General features: G+C 38.2%; 1 protein-coding gene across 1 annotated transcript in view; it reads right to left on the bottom strand.

The window, feature by feature from the left end:
- Nucleotides 1–30: 30 nt before the first annotated feature.
- Nucleotides 31–17,576, bottom strand: part of snx25 (sorting nexin 25) — a 50,527-nt gene continuing 32,981 nt past the window's right edge. Inside the window, exons 9-19 of the mRNA XM_053630547.1 lie at nucleotides 16,340–16,615; nucleotides 13,126–13,290; nucleotides 12,408–12,539; nucleotides 9,357–9,497; nucleotides 8,992–9,105; nucleotides 7,658–7,819; nucleotides 6,677–6,794; nucleotides 5,846–5,912; nucleotides 3,769–3,950; nucleotides 2,188–2,288; nucleotides 31–641 (exon numbers count right to left, since the gene is read on the bottom strand). Of these exons, the coding sequence (XP_053486522.1) occupies nucleotides 576–641; nucleotides 2,188–2,288; nucleotides 3,769–3,950; nucleotides 5,846–5,912; nucleotides 6,677–6,794; nucleotides 7,658–7,819; nucleotides 8,992–9,105; nucleotides 9,357–9,497; nucleotides 12,408–12,539; nucleotides 13,126–13,290; nucleotides 16,340–16,615 (1,524 nt within the window). The 3' untranslated portion in view covers nucleotides 31–575. The remainder of the gene's footprint in view (nucleotides 642–2,187; nucleotides 2,289–3,768; nucleotides 3,951–5,845; nucleotides 5,913–6,676; nucleotides 6,795–7,657; nucleotides 7,820–8,991; nucleotides 9,106–9,356; nucleotides 9,498–12,407; nucleotides 12,540–13,125; nucleotides 13,291–16,339; nucleotides 16,616–17,576) is intronic.

Here is a 17,576-nt window from a genome sequence, read left to right as displayed (position 1 = left end):
CTCAATAATAACGATAAGATTACACACAAATATTCTTTTGCAATTTATTGCTTATAAATGCTCTAATCTATTATTGGTAAAAATAAAATCTAATAATCATATCACAAATGAAACTAGCACAATAACATTACATGGTACATTGCACAATTAAAAGCCTTCATAATGACCACAACATGTACTGTAATGTAGGTAGAGAGATTCAAGAGGTCCAGGTTTTCATTTTCTCTTTTTAAGCAAGAACAACACTCATTCCATTAACTATTCACATTTTATGACCTTACGGTCTAACAAAATCCCACAGACAATCAAAAAAAAAAAAAAAAAAAAGAACAGAAACAAACAAACTTGGTTGGTCGGCATTAGATCTGGTGTGTTAGAAACCAGCAAGGGAAAGAAAAACAAAAGAAGAAGAATGGAGAAAACAATGATGTCCGTCAAGTCCTGTAGTACGACGCCACCAAGTCAAGCATTTTCTTTGTGATTCTTAAAGTAAACTTCCTTTCAGCATGTTTAAGTAACAGAAAATAAGTGAAGTCGAGGTGAATCCTTCTCTCGGCAGGCGACTGTGTACGAGCTCAGACGTGTTCCAGCTCTTCGCTCAGCTCAGGGCAGAGTTCTTTGAGGAGCATCTCCAGCAGGATCTGTGAATAAGAGGGAGAACACTTGCTGACCAGCAGCCTTAGTAATATTGTTACGTCCAAAGGCGTAATTATTTTCTTTTATTAGTTGCGTGCAGTTTTTTTGTGTTTTGCCCTCTCTCGCTTTCTCTCCTCTCTCTTCTCAGTGCAAAGCTTAATGGAGAGCAGCTGACTCTATTTACCATCAACAGCTGGCTTGCTCTGATTGGCTGCTGGAGGGAGGGCATGACAATAAATCTAGAGAGGAAACTCAGTTTGTTTATCTGCTGAAGCTGGCTTCTCCTGTGTGTTCCAGACACTAGCAAATGTGCTGTTGTGTGGTTTTTCCTCCTTGTTAGTGTACAACGTATTGATGGCTAAAGTAGATTTGTTCATGTTTAAGTTGTTGGTTAAGTTCACTGACACTTTAGGAAGCTGTTGATAATTAAAGTGTTAATTTGGAAGCGGATGACATTTTTGTTCCTGCTCCTGTTTTCTCCTGTGTTTGGTTAGAGAGGGAGGAAGGGAAGAATTTTGTTGTTAAATTTATTTTATTAAAAGTTTAGAAGGTAGTCCCCCTCAAAGTCAGAACTGTTTTGTTTGTTATTTTGGCCTGGACCCCTCCTGAAGTCTTTGAAGCTTCCCTTTTTTTTTGTATCTGAACTTACCAAATAAATGTTATTCTTAATTGTTACAACAATCTGTGATTTTTGTGGAGTGCTGGGACAGGAGAGGAGAGCTCTTGGATACCTTTTACATGTTTTCATTAAAATTGCTTTTGCTAATAGGTACACTCGTTATTGCCTCCCTGATCCTAGACAGCGGAGGTATGTAACAACATAGTCCCTACAATGCCACTAGATGGCACCCCTGCATCACCATATTACAAAACCAACGTTGGGGGGGGGGGGGGGAATGTCCAGAACTAAAAATAGAGAACCAAGCATTGTTCTCATTTCTTAATTTGTGCCTCCTTGTTTCCTTTCTTTGATTCCCTGCTTAGCTTTTCCCTCTGACGAAGTGTATTTGAACCCATTGTTTGTTATACCTAGTACTCTTGTATTTGTGTTCTTATTATTGTATATTTTTTTGTTTTGAGAAGTCGAGCAAAAAAAAAAAAAAAAAAACCCCAAACACTTGTGTATCCTTGCTCTAGAAGCTTCTCTCCTTGATTATGCCCATTGCATTTTAAGAATTGGTACATCTGGTATAAGATGGCAGATTTTGATCAATGAGTCACGGGCTGTATGAGGTAGGATCGAGGAATCAGTTGTCTCTGAGTTTTGGGAAGTACCTTAACAACACATTCAAAAACAGATTGAGGATGTCCTCTTGTGAGATGAGGAAAACATGCTTACAGCTGATTTCTTAAACCTACAGAGGAATGGAAAATACCAGACCGCAGTTTCTAAAGTGCACTAAAATTAAGAAATTTCCATAATAGCCCTATCTTCAGTGAAGTGGATACACTCTAAACAAAAGGGGAATTGATAGTGGCAGGTGCAGAAGAGATGAAACAGTGTGGTACAGGTTAGGCAGGAGTGACTGGATACAAACGATGTAGACTTACGTAAAGAAGATGCTTGTTGGCACTGGATTCCTGAAGTGCATTGAAAATCTTAATGATCCCGTAGCGAGCGTTCTGCTGCCCCACTAGATTCTGTAGTGCATCTAATGGACACACATAAAAGGTTCTTGTATTACCAAAAAAAAAAAAAAAAAAAGTCACTTTCACGCCTGCTTTGCTCAGCGAAGATAACAATCATACCAAAGTGTGAATGTGGGATTCACATTTCCAAATCAAGAGGTACAGTGGTACTATTTAAAACATTTACATTTAAATGGAATAATCTGTACAGAATGGAATTTTGTCTGAAGTGCAAAGTGCTTTCTATTTCCTGGACTCATCTGGTTCCGATGACATTGAGGACGCTGTGCCAAGAGCTCTAAAGCTGAACATTATTAATGAGTATGCGTGTGTGTGCGCTGAATGGACAATGCTATAAAGATTACAATTTACAACAAATACTACCATATCAGCTTTAATAAAGTATTTGCTGCTTATTTTACTACTATTGCAATCACCATCAGTATTATGACTCCTTTCCAATTCCAGTTCCTTTTCCGTTCAGCACATTAAATTTAAAGTGCACCTATTATGGTTTTTCAAATATTACCTTTCATGTAGTGTGTTTTAGAGCTGTTTGTGAATGTAAAAAGTCTGCAAGGTTTAAGAAATTAAAGTGCTCGATAAACGGAGTTATTGACTCCCAAAAGAAGGAACCAAAGAGCTGAAACGAGTCCTTGGTAAATCAAGACTTACTTCCTGTACTAACCTATGAAGGTTTGTAACAAAAAGCCCCGTCTCGGGTCTTCATCAGCTGACAATGGCTCGTGAATAGATGAGCTGAAACTTATGGTAGTGGGCGTTTCCTTTTTGAAACCCACTGACAGCGGCAGACAAATCACAACAGACTGGGACATCTGACCAATCAGAGCAGAGTATGCTCTCTGAAAGGAGGAGTTTAGAACCGATCATTGAACGAGTCGTTTCTGAAACTGGGGGGAAAAGGTAATGCTGCAATTTAAATTATGAGCACATTAAAGTGTTTTTTGACCTTGGATGCATGTAAATTTATTGTGCGAGACCTTTAAAGCAAAAATAGTCACGTTTCAAAACCTTAATAGGTGCGCTTTAAATACTCTGATCCCATCTTATGAACCGAAGTGAATCAGAACCTTACGGTTGGCTAAATCAAATGGTAAATAATGACATCGCAACCATTCTAAATTCGCTCAGGCATTACATAACATTAAGCTATAAGGGCCAATTAAGTAGACTATTTTGTATATTCTTATCGTCTGGGTGCTGCTCTGTTAGGTGTCCAGCAGAAAAGTGCTAAAATGTGTGTCTGGTTCAGTGTAATGGACTTCTGTGGGTACAGCACACCTCTGCTCGGTGGAGAGCCTCCAAGTGGAACTGTATTTATACTGGACCCCAGTATACTGCATATCGTTAAAACTGCTGCCTCGCCAAACAGGTCATAAAAACCCTTACAATTCGCTTAAAACAGAATGGTGGTTATTTCTTTTCAGCACTGGAAAGCAATAAGAGTTTGAGGGCCTGCAGGTCTCAAAAAGGTCCTCTTACCTGGAATGTTGTCCAACAGTTTCTGCTGTGCTCTCTCCTTGGTCTTGCGGCGTGCTGCATCTGAGCGAGTTTTCTCCTGTGGCGCCAGTTTCCCGTTGGGCCAGAACGTGTCTCGGAATATATTAATGTAGTAAACCATCATCTGCTCGCTGAAGATCCAGTTAACTGTGTCTCTGATCTGCCTGTGGAAGAGTACAGGGAAACAAGGCAGGGAGTCAGATAGTGGGAATCTTTCAAAACTTGATTTGAAGTAAAACATAACAAAACAACAAAAAAAAAAAAAAAAAAAAAAAAACAGTCCACAAATTTATTTTGTCATTTTTTATTTAATTTCTACCACCACAACCTAGTGTAATTAGGTTATTATAAAAGAAATTTAAAGTGTGACACATTCGAATTGACATAAATCAGCAAGCCAATCTTATCCAGAAGTGCTTTGTAGTCTTGTCACTGGCTCCTTTGTAATCAAAAACTTATCCTCATGCTAGTACAAACAGGCTGGAGTCTGAGAATACCATTAAGCGAAAACCTCATTAGAAAGGAGTTATTAAAGCAAGCAAACCCACAAGTCAAAGAATTCTATTATTTCATTAAATTAGTGCAGAATAAACTGGAATACTTCTGGGCAAATGACAACAGCTAAAAACAAATAGTATCTTACTATACACTATGCTACTACCAGTTAACAAGCCGTCTTGTGTTATGTCTGCTGTCACTGGGATGTCTGCTCATTCATGCAATTATCCTAATCAGCCAATCATGTAGCAGCAGCAGCGCAATGCATAAAATCATGCAGCTACAGGTTAAGGAGCTTTGTTGATGAGAGAGCTCAGAGGAGAATGCCCAGACTGGTTCGAGCTAACAGGAAGGCAATGGTAGCTCACATAACCATCCTTTACAACTTTAGTGAGCAGAAAAGCATCTGAGAATGCACAACATGTGGAACATTAAGGCGGGTGAGCTACAATAGCAGAAGACCACATTAGGTTCCACTCCTGTAAGCCAAGACCTGGAATCTGAGGCTACAGTAGGGGCACAGACTCACTTAAACTGGAAGTTTGGAAAAACATCGCCAGATCTTCTTCCTTCCTGTCGGCTCAAACTGGTCTGGCCATTCTCCTCTCTGACCTCTCTCATCAACAAGACATTTCCGTCTGTAGAGCGAGTTTTCACTGGATGCATCATTCCAAAGTAAACTCTAAAGACCGTTAAGTGTGAAAATGCCAGGAGATCAACAATTTCTGAAATACCAACTCAAACCAGCCTGTCTGGCAACCACACCACAGTCAAAGTCACTCAGACCCCCCCCCCCCCAATTCTGATGTTTGATAGGAATATAAACTCGAGGTCTATAACTGCAGTTATTTTACGCATTATTTTATGCACTGCAATGCTACCACATGACTGGCTGATTGGATAACTGCATGAAGGAGCAAGTGGACAGGTGTTCTTATTAAATTGACCGGTGAGTACATTGTCAGGGGTTGCTGCTGCTTAATAAATTGCCAAGACTGACATTGCGAAATGAGATTGCAATACTGTACCTCATGTCTACTTGTGATAAATACAAGCCGGTTTTCTAGTTGTTAACTAGCCAGCTAGCATTTGGCATTGTTCAGATTATTCATCGATTTCTTCATATAAAGTCCTGGCAGAGTAAAGTTATGTGCAGTGTAGTTATGTTTTCATGCTGTTTTAGTAGTTAAAACAGTTACTATATTAAAACATTTTATATTAAAGAAGCCAAGCAGTCTGGTGTGCAGTAGTGTACATGGAAGCTCGACATGCAGAGATAATGGCTCTCTTTCAGAAGACTGAAAACACTGGACTGAGAGTGTGAGGCTGAAATCATCCAACATGTCACAACCCTCCACTGCCCAGAGTTTCAGTACAGCCTCACGAGTGTGCGTTTGTCTTATTAAGCATGACCACACCATGCGTGATGTCAGTACTAGGAACCTTTCGTTCATGGTTCTCTTTGGCAGTGTCGGAGTGACACAAAGCAGGCTTCAGTCTCTTTCCTGGAGATTTGATTAGCTGTCAAATACCAGACAAACAATGAGCAAGCCTTGCTTACTTGTTTATCGTCCTTCCGAAAGTGACTTGAACTAGTGCAATTAGTGTCTTCCGTACCCACTTGAACACTGCAGAGAAAATGGCACAGTTATTTTTTTTTTTAATTAAACTGCACTTCAGGAGACAATCATTCCAATAAAACTACATTTCACACCAAAAAGCTCACAAGAAGCACAGACGTACAGCTTAAGACACACACACACACACACGCACGCACACACGCACATACACCCTAGGCATATTCAATGAAGCACATTACATTACAGTGTATTACACAGGTACACTACCGGTCAAAAGTTTATACACACTCATTCTTTATTTATTAAGCCCCCCCCCCGCACATTTTAGAATAATAATAATAATAATAATAATAAAGTCATCAAAACTCCGGAGTAACACAAAGGGAACTATGGGAATTATGTTGTGATTAAAAAAAAAAAAAAAGAATTCAAAATAATTTAGTATTTTAGCATCTTCAAAGAAGACACCCTTTTTTGCCTAGAATTTTCAGAAATGTATTCCTGGCATTTTCTCAACCGATTTCTTGAGGAATCCCCCTGAGATGCTTTTTAAACAGTATTAAATGAGTTCCCACCTACTGCATGCTGGACACTTATTGGCTGCTTTTCAGAATATTGTATCAGTTTAAATAAAAAAATTTTGCAGTTAGTTTTCTAATAAAAGAAACTAATATGTTGGCACAATTATATAACACCGATTTCAAACATTTAATCATACACCTTCAGATCAAAAGGTTTTTCAGATCATGAGAAACATTTCAGTCAAGCGTCTCCAAACTTTTGACCGGTAGTGTACATGAGGCTTCACTTACTGCCCCTGAGTTCAAACACCTCTCCAACGAGCATAAAGAAGGGCTCAGCAAGGACATCTTTCTTCCCGTCCACCTCATCGCCGTAGTCGGAGAGATCGCTGTCATCCTCAACCTCATCCTGAGTGAGTTAGAGAAATAGACAGATAGATATAGAGAGATAAATGTGTACTTTCTCTTTCACCAGGGGGAAAAAAAAAATACCAAAGTAACTGAATGAAGAAACTGGAAAGGTTCTTCAGACAGTGAATTTTATTTTTGATAATTTGAATTTTATGGTGAATTAGAATGGGACAGATGGAATTACACAATTATATTCCTTAATGTTTCTACTGTATTTTCCTGTGAAGGATGGGGCGGATGCATAGAAAATCATGTTTTGGAGTGCCTTCCTGTGTGTCTCCAACTCACAGTTTGTACTAAGACTGCTCATGAATATTCATAATCAAGAAAAAGAACAGGAAGAGGAGTGAAATATTTAACTGAATGTGGCATTGAGGCTCTCCTATGGTTGGAGAGTTAGCAAGGTGGCCCAAGCTTTCTGTGGTACATTAGCTAATTAGATGAATCAGAGAACTGATTGTGTCAATACAAACAGCTGTTTAAAAATAATAAATCAGTGTTTTATTATTATATAATGTAATAAAAAAATCAATTGCTTCCAATCATACTGGCTTTGGTTCTCAATGGTGTGATGAGAGACACTATAGTGCTGTAACTTTAGCTGAGTTCCCTTACAGTCCAGAAAACACCAAAATACAGGGACACACACACACACAAAAACTCCTTTAAGAGTGCTATTGCATGTGCCAAATCATCTCTGGTCTAAGGCTCTCTACACTGTCTCTGCAGTTTTACTTTGTATGAAATGTGGGTATGGAGCCATTTCTATTAAACTTTTTTCTACTACTCCTGTCACTTCACATGCTCGTCAGAAATTGGTGTGTGTGTGTGTGTGTGTGTGTGTGTGTGTGTGTGTGTCACCTCTTGATGGGAGAAAAGGTCTCCTGGCAGTCTCTCCAGAAATGAGGCGAGGGAGAAAGTGGATTTTTTTTGGACGTCGATGACCTTAAGGTACTCTGGTGATGGGCTGAGGAATGCGTACAGAGCTTCACTCTGGCACATACGCTCATCTGTCAGCATTTTCTACACATGAGACACAATTGATCGATTAATTGTTCAATCAATCTATCCATCTCTTGTTTTCTTAGTGGAACAAGTGCTCTGCATCACCTTTAGTGGTGGATTTTGCTGCTCTTTAGGATGCTTTGGTCTGTTTGTCAAATCCAAATTAGAGTGATACTTTTGGTTCACTTGCTATTTGGTTTGGTTTCACATGCAAACAACTAAACAAACCAAAAAAAGCAAGCAAACAAAGTCGACTAAGGGCCATGTGGGGCTGAAAACGTACTCGTAAAACTCTTCAATTCAGTGGACAGAAATATGACAATGGAAAAAGGTAAACAAAAGGTTTGTCACGTGTGCTTAGAAATTTTCTTTTTAACCACCCGAGCACAGAAAGCATATAGTCTGTGCTAAATAAAATATTATAAATCACTAGTTTACATTTTGTGTTGTATCTAGTATCCACCGTATATTTTATTTTCCCTTACCACATTTCTTCAGCACTACAGCTCTGTCCTTTGTCTCAGTTTGCACCTTTAGTAGATAACTTCTAAAACAATTTGGCCAATAATACACGACATGCTTGGTTCACTTCCAGCAGTTGGTTTCGATTTAGGGTTAAATCACTTCGACTGCAATCAAACCCCACCAGATCCGGCTTAGAACCGGACAGAGACTAGCTCACTCAGACGGTCTTGTACCAGTTGGTTTGGTTTGCACTCGAGTGTGATTGCTGCGTTCTCAACTGCCTAAACAAACCACTCTGAAAGAAAAAAAAAGGTTTGCTAGATGCTGCATATGTTAAAGCGACCTCCCAAGAGGTTTTTGACTGCTCATCCAACTGGCAGGCTAATTAATCACAGAGCTCAGAACATCTGGCTAAAGCTGTGACTCATCCTTATTTTGTCATTGAAAACATTTAATTGACTTCCATCCAAATAGAAGACAGTTATGGGAAAGTTTTGATTCCTGCACTGCTCTTTCTGTAGCTATGTGCTACTGCTCATGAGAACACATCCAATCAGACTACACTCAGTCTCAGCACCCCTTCAGCTAACAGGCACAAACAAGCTACCTAGGGAGCTGAAATTGCTTTGGCTCTGCTTCTAAAATAAAAACAGTCAGATGTGCGCTTGTAGGATGAATAATTGTTGCAAATGCAGTCTGCAGTACATGGCAATATTATAGCTCACCTGCAAAAATGTGTTCAGTTGGTTTTTGGACTTCTCAAGAAATTTTTGGTCAATGGACTTGAACGGCAGTTTACTGAGTGACGGCAGCTGGACCTTCTTCAAAGAGGGGAAACACTGGCGAGAGAGAGAGACAGAAAGAGAGGCGGGTGGCCTGTGGCGTTAGAGTTTTGTCAAGCGTAATTTGCATCACATCGCAAAACATGCAACAGCCCAATGACTCATCTCGTTGCCATAGCAACTCAGTCAGGGACATGGCAAAGAGTCACTGTGGACTCAGATGCCAACACTGAAGTGAGGATTAAATGCTCTCTGAAAGAAACGAGCATGCATCAAGTAATCAGATGTCCCCAGGTGAGGACGGGTACCTCGGTCAGCTTCCTGTACAGGGCCTGAAACTCGCTCAGCTTCCTTGTGACACACCAGTTGCTGTTCTCCGAGTCCTCTCCTTCCAACAGACTCACTGCTACTGAATAACACGCCATTTGCTCGCCGTTCTCCTCACAAGCCTGGTAGTGTGCACAAACACATTATACACTGTTTAACTGGTCATGAAAGAAAATATTTAACCAACTGCAAACATGTCTGCTTCTCAAACATCGCAGGCATGTGTTTAAATGAATAGTAAGCAACAGAAGTAGTTTAATTCTGAAAGGCCATGCGTTAAGGTAAGAGTGAACCAGGTTGCATTGGGTACAATCAGACACACAACTGGGATCTATTGTTAAAATGTTTTACAATAGACAAATGATCACTGAATGTCTGACAGCAAATTAAGCTGGAGAAAACTGGTAATAGACAAAGGCTGTTAATAAGATCTGTATACAAATAGAGCAACAAGCCAAAAGTATGATGTGCTACATTAAAGTGCCTATGTAATGGGTTAAGGATGCTGATTTGATTCCCTATGCTGACACATTTCTTCCTGAAATATAAATTTCCATCCTGAAATGCTTCATATATAAATGAAACATTTCCATCCTGATGTGAGTGGTCTCTTTCAGGATGTCAATGCCTCCCATCTACAGGCCAGAAAGTAAGTTATTTGTTTCTGTGAAGTACTGTGGATGTGGTCTATAGGTGTTTTAATGGCAAGAGACATACATAGAAAACCCATATGTAAAAAAATATGTTCATGGACACATGGAAAGGTAGTACAATTGCAAACATCATTTCAAATAGACATACATGTTGACATGAAATTAATAATTTGCCAACTGCAATTCAAAGTTTAATGTTAAAAAATATTGAATATTAAAAACTATAATGCCTAAATGAACAGGTAAGAGAACTCTGCTTGTTTATAACATGGGTATGTATGAAACTCCTCTGCACATCAAAAAGAAGCACATCAAGTCAGGGTTTGTTTCTCAGCCACCTGGCAGGCGTTCTTCTAACCACAATTCCTTCTGTCTATATTTAATTTCTGCTGCAGCGAAATCAGAGCTAGAAAAGACAATCTATAAACAAGGGCACAGTGTCATAGATATGAAGCTCAGCTGTTCTGCAGTTCTGATGTTATGTTTATCTCCAATTAAGTTAAATTCTTTCTTTTTTTTTTTTCTTTTTTTTGTATAGCACATTTCAGAATAGAAAAACAGCTTCACAGAAATCTGGGTCTAGATATAGATCACTAATTAGAAAGCCAGAGGTGAGAGTGGCTAGGAGAACTCCCTGAGATGATGCGAGGCTACACAGCACTGTTAAAATTGCAGGTTTTTGTGAAGTAAAAAATGAAGCCACGATAAATCATGTCAGATCTTTTCCTTTTTTAAAGTGTTATAGCAACCAACAAAAAATAAATCTGCAAAAAAAATAATTTAGTGGAAAAAAAAAACAAAAAGGAAAAAAAAAAAAACCCCTACTAATAACCTGGTTGCATAAGCATGCACATCCCATAACTAATACTTTGTTAAAGCGCCTTTTGTTTGTAATACAGCAGTCAGTTTGTTTGGGTGAGAGCCAACATCTTGAATGGGCTATTTTATTCCACTTTTCTCTGGGGAAAATGCTCCAGATCTATCAAATAGCAAGAGACCGTCCACTTCAAGTCATTCCACAGACTTCAATAGGATTTCGATCTGGGCTCTGACTGGGTCTTTCAAAACTGTTGATCTTCTGAAACCATTCCTTTGTTGACTTGGATTTGCGCTTTAGGTTATTGTCATGCTGGAATTGATATTTTTATTCATCATCAGCTGTCTAACAGATGCCTGCAGGTTTTTGTGCCAAAATAGATTGGTATTTGGCACTATCTATGATTCCCTCCATCTTGACTAGAGCCCCAGTCCCAGCTGACACGAAGCAGCCCCATAGCAGGATGCTGCCACCACCATGCTTCACCGTGGGTATGGTGTTCTTTGTGTGATGAGCTCTCCTGTTTTTTTTTAAACATATCTTTTAGAATTGTGCCCATAAAGAACAAACAGCAAATCTTTATTTTGGGGTTAACCAGAATCACTTCATTGATGACAGGTGCATGATAACTACTTTCGAACATGAGTTTAAATGAGTGATTGGTTAATTCCTAGTACAGTCGCGTGCCTCATAAATTTATTTTATTTTATTTTATTAGTCGCTATATCACATCAGAGGTGAAAAAAGGTCTGACATTATTATATCTTGGTGTGTGTGTGTATATATGTGTGTGTATATATATATATATATATATATTCTACACACACAAATACATATTCCCTTACTCAGTGTTTTATCTAAATAAAAACTGTATGATAAATGGGAAGTGTACATTACATGTATTACATGACGTTTAATTGCATTTTTATTTTTATTTTATTTTTTTACATTTTATTGAAATGGAGATGCAAAAGAAATGAAGATGAAGTTCAGAACAACTTGGCCTGAATCAAAACTGAAAACCAATGGTGTATTATTATTATGCTTTTCTTGAATTTGCAAATGAATGCTTAAGTGAAGTACTAGAAGGTAATGAAATGTCAGCCATTTCAATATCTACTAAATAAAGCAGACCATAAAACACAACACAGATTATAACATTTTATATATTACAGTTGGTTTTTTCATTTGTATACTAGTGTGACTTTAACTAGACTCAATTTCATACTATGTAACAAATCGTTGACTACATGTAGTCCATCTCAAAGTGCGTGTTTACAGCCACCAAGAGGCTGCTTTTTGCCCCTTCCACGTCATGGTTGGCTTAAAACCTCTCAGTGCTTCTATAGCCATCAGAGAAGATTCCAACAGTGATGTAAACTTACTCTTTTAATAAATAGAAGGAGGGTAGATTTTTCTATAAATTTTGTGCATTCTTACTTTTTAGTGATTTTCTTTGATCATTATTTGTGGTCAAACTTTCCTCCCTAGGCAGCAGTCTACTTTTGGATAATCTGTTGTTCCTGTTCTGTTGTTCCTAAAGCAACACCTGGCAGACTGACCTCAGCTGTATTAATCACAGCTCTCCATGCACCCAGATTCTCACACCACCAATCTGTACGCGAGATATGCAGCTGCAGGTCGCTGTGCTCCTTCTCCATCACCCCAATCTCCTCTTTCAGGAGCGACACAATCTGCATACACAAACACACATACAAAACACAAATGATGCTGGCAACCTCATCACAGCGAACAGTCTCATATTTTGTTTTGAGCCTATAAATAAATGAATAAGGCACAATATTAAAACAGCAAGACAAAAAAAACAGCAGAATAAAGCACAGTTGAATTCAAAGATCCCGGAGTGTGTCCTCTAGAAATGGACTTAGACAGAAAGCACATGTCTGCCTTTTCCAGGGGTGATTTTACAAGGGCACTTGTCACTTCCTGGCAGCACAGAGAAGAGTAGAACAAGAGTGGCTGTGCTGAAGATGAATGCTAATACTAACCTTGGGGTTAACAGGCACACAGTGAGGGTAAGATTAATAAATCCGTCTATAGGGACGTCAAGTCATTTGTTATTGAGGGCCAGAGGCAAGAATATATACATTTCCACAGACTGAGCAACGTACTCTATAACAATATTCTGTCTGCTAATAATTATAATCAAAGAATTATAATCAAATCAGGAGCCTGGCTCTGTTATTTGCATGTGCAATGGATCTTCTGTTCATTTGATAACCCGATTAAAATAAATAAATTTTTGTCCAATATTCACACCTTTTTGTCAGGTCTGGGTGCGTTCTGTATGGAGCCCAGTGCTTGGCGCTTGTAGTCCAGACCTTCGCAGAGTTGCCGGAGTTTGTTAGCAGCATAACTGGCCTGCTCGTTAATACCTTTAGTGCCCTCGTCCAGAGTCACCTCTCCCCCCTCCATGGTCTGACACTGCACACGCAAACACACACATGGGCAGAATATTGAATCAACGCCAACAAGGAGCTGACAAACATTTTTGTTAACTTCCAATGTAGTCATGATAAAAAAGTGCACTGATAATCACATGACTAAAACTTGTCTTGCTAAATGTCATTATAATGATGTAGGCAATGTCACTTCGTCCAAGGCAAAGTTCATATAAGGAAGTGATGATCACTGATGATGTTTTACGATCATCTTTTGTAGCACCCTATGCATCACTTTTGGACAACTTTGTTAAGTACATTGCAAAAAACATTACCGGTCAACGGCTTGGAGACAGTTGACTGAAATGTTTCTCATGATCTTAAAAACCTTTTGATCTGAAGGTGTATGCTTAAATGCTTGAAATCGGTGTTGTAGACAAAAATATAATTGTGCCAACATGTTCATTTCTTTCGTTAGAAAACTAAACATTTTATATGAAAAAAAAAAAAATATATATATATATATATATATATATATATATATATATATATATATATATATATATATATATATATAAATTTTAACGGCTTTTGCTTGGAGCGAAGCAGCCAGTAAGTGTCCAGCGTACAGTAGGTGGGAACTCCTTTAATACTATTTAAAAAGCATATTAGGGGGATTCCTCAAGATATTAGTTGAGAAAATGCCAAGAATACATATCTGAAAATTCTAGGAAAACCTTGTCGACTTTTAAGATGTTAAAATAATAAATTATTTTGATTTATTTTGGATTTTATCACAACATAATTCCCATAGTTCCCTTTGTGTAATTCCAGAGTTTTGATGACTTTATTATTATTATTCTAAAATATGGAGAGAGGAAAAAAAAAATAAAGAATGAGTGTCTCTAAACTTTTGACTGGTAGTGTACATTGCTTTTTTTCCATACATATAAACATTATTTCTATACATTTTGCTTTCATTTAAAAATGTTTTACAAAGATCTAAAAGATCAAAGAGCTCATGATTTAGAATCTTTAAACAGGATTTGCCTTGATGACAGCTTCTCATACTCTTGGCAGTCTAACCTTAAGCCTTTAGATCACATGTCAAACATAAGGCCTGCTCAACATTTTCTGTAAAGCTGTTTTGTGACAATTTCCACTGTTAAAAGGGCTATACAAATAAAACGGAGTTGAATTTTCACATGATCCAGAATTCACCACAGATAGCCATCAGCTATCCAGCATAACCATCCAAAAGGGATGTTACTGTATATATATCCACTCTGGTTTCCACTCTGGCTGGCTTGAGCGCAGTCTGAACGCGGGTTGAAATCGACGCCTGTGCTGATGTAAGTCAGACTTAAATCTAAAACAATTCAGAAGCACATTGTGTGTTGTGCTGTTAGTGGCATAATCAGAAATTAATTTTGGTGGGAAGAGTGATTTGTTAATCATTTAAAACACAATCGACCATCAAACAATCCTTATATTATTAATAAGGTTGCCATTAATTAGCTTTATGACACTTCCACTGAAAATGATTAAAATAATATGTTAATAATATGGGAAAACTACATCAAATACAATAACCCCTGGTCTACCTTTCTTTTGCAGATAACTCTAGCAGCTATTTCACCAACTCTCACCTCCGTATCTCTGTGCTTATAGTGTAGTTATCGGGCTAGTAACATTCGAATGGAAACAAGAACAAGGCATTACATCCAACTGGCTAATCCTGTTTCACATCACAGAGGCTGGCATCCAATAAAATGGGATTAAACAAAGGACTGCTTCTTATAAAGCAATATGATAAATGTTATTATTGTTGTATATGCAATATACATGAAATAAACACGAGGGAGACCTAGTATGAGTAGTATGTAATCTTATTGAGAATTCACTGGGCTGGTGGACTGTAAGAACGGATGTTCACCTAAGACATAACACACAGATAAGCAATGCGCAGGGGATAACAATACATGTATTTGATTAGTGCGGCAGGCCTCAGAGCGTAGGTGGGGTACGTCTGCACGCAGGCAGAAGGTCAACTAAGAGACACAGACAATGTGTGGATCTCGTGTGGTGGAACAATAAACTTGGACACTTTGTTTCTTCTCACTCACGGCTGGTGTCTTATTTTCTTCCTCCAACTGGTTAAAATATGTGAGTATCTGTTTCTATGTTAAATATTGTGTTTTTGGGTAATAGGCAAAATTTGACCGTCATTATCTAATAGGGCATACACTAATAGTTTCTTATTTTTCTTATAGAAACATCTCATTTGAATTTCAGACCTTATAGATTATTGGTGTTACTCGTTAAAATATGCTAAATATGCATTTAAAAACAAATAATAAGTATAGACCTTGATTAAGGCCCTTCAGTGTCTCCCAGAATGCTGATGTGGCCTGGGAAGAATTTGAGTTTGACACCCCTGATTTAGATCAAAATGTAGGATTATTTATTTATTTATTTATTTATTTATTTTAAAAGAAAACAACAACAAAAAATCAGCCATGGTCAAACCTTTACCTCGTATTTTATGATTACATGGAAAATATTCCTATAAATACAAAATAATTACTACAATGGAAGGGGTAATCTTTCACTTTTTATTTAGCAACAGTGAACCTTGCAAGACTCCAGGCTAGTGCTGTTCTTTTCCTCTATGGGAAAAGAGCCAAAACTGCAGGTATAAATTAGCTATAATTTTATAGCAAGCTATAAATAACACTGCCGTTTTATTTAATCCAAGCCAAGCTCTGCTGAATGCAGGTTGCACAGGAACATGGGTAGCTGTGTGAATAGAAACTGGGGGGAAAATATACCTGGTCTATGTGATTTACTGAAAGCAATCAATAAAATTGGTCTCTTCACTGGATAGCAACAAATCTGCATCAAGGTTACTGAGATGCTCATCACTGACATTAGAATTGTAGCCTCTTGGCCTATTATAGGATATGAAAAGCTGACCGTCACTTCATTGTTAAAAAGTGTTCAGGTTCTTGAAAGCAGCATGGTGTTTCGCTAATGTCAATCATTTAACCGTCAGTCTCTACTCATCTAGGTGTTATGATGCAAGTACTCACGCCATCATCTTTTTCCTCACTGCTGGACTGGGAGCTGCTTCTTTGCTCCTCCCGCTTGATAAGACGCTCATACAGGTCGCTCACAAGGAATGAGGGGTAATATCGCTCCTTCATTGTCTCGTAGACGTCACTCTGGATCTTGTGAAAGACATCCGTGCCTTTGTTCCCCACCAGAGTCTGCTGGATCTCCTTATACAGAGCTTTCTCCACTGGGATCTCCCGACTCTCTACAAAAAAGTTCTGGTAGATTTCGCCTACCAGCTGTGGTACCTCACTCTGTACACAGAAAGAAAAAAGAAAGAAAAGGGAAAAGAAAAAAAAAAAAAAGACAATCTGACTCAGGAATTATTTAAAATGGCCTACATACCCAGTGCCAGAGTGTATTTGTTTTATGGAAACTGTGAATGTTCTTTTGACCTCTATAAACTATAATATACCAGTAGACGATTAAGCATTTTAGGTCTACAGCTTCAGTACGTTCCATGGTGTTGAGGGGAAAAAATACTGAATAGATGCATTAACTTAATATGCAGCTGCCTTGAAATAAAATAAACAAACAATATTGTTTTTTTTAACACCAAGTACTTCAATTAATTACGAAATTAATTGAATTAAGAAATCACGTTCAGCTTGTAGACCAAAAACGAATTACACAGCCATATGGCTGTAGTTAAAACCTGCAAGCGCAACTTGCATTCCCAGTGAGACAGCACAGATGTCCACACAGAGTTAGCTAGCTCAGTGACTCTGAATTGTTTTCTAATTCTCTGAACTTGGACAATAGTGACTGGCTGTAAAGAAAATGAATGGCTGCGTAAATGAAGACCAGCTAATGGTCCAGTGCTCATACTCCATCAGTCACATATTTCTGGGACAAAGATGTGGAGTGATGCTTTGGGGCCACAAAACTGAATCAAATCATGACTGGTTGATTCCACTGCCATCTTATTAACCGGATGTGGACTGCCTTCTGTCCGGCTCCTGAAACCTAAGCAGTGGGTGAGTTAGCTTGGCAGTATGCTGATATGATCATTTTTATTGGATTTAACCTTTTACTTTCAAACTCCACTTCAAACATATTTTATTTATAAACACAAAGCTAATCTAGAACAAGCAGGTTATATGTCACAGAACAAGAGAAGTACTGTTGGTACACTATGATAAAGAACACGTACATGACAATGTGAGGTAAGGAATCATTGAGACTGGACAAATTTTAATGGCTGCACACTAATAG

The sequence above is a fragment of the Ictalurus furcatus genome, chromosome 8 (genome assembly GCF_023375685.1).
Source record: "Ictalurus furcatus strain D&B chromosome 8, Billie_1.0, whole genome shotgun sequence".
NCBI lineage: Eukaryota > Metazoa > Chordata > Actinopteri > Siluriformes > Ictaluridae > Ictalurus > Ictalurus furcatus.
This window is presented reverse-complemented; position numbering and strand designations above follow the sequence as displayed.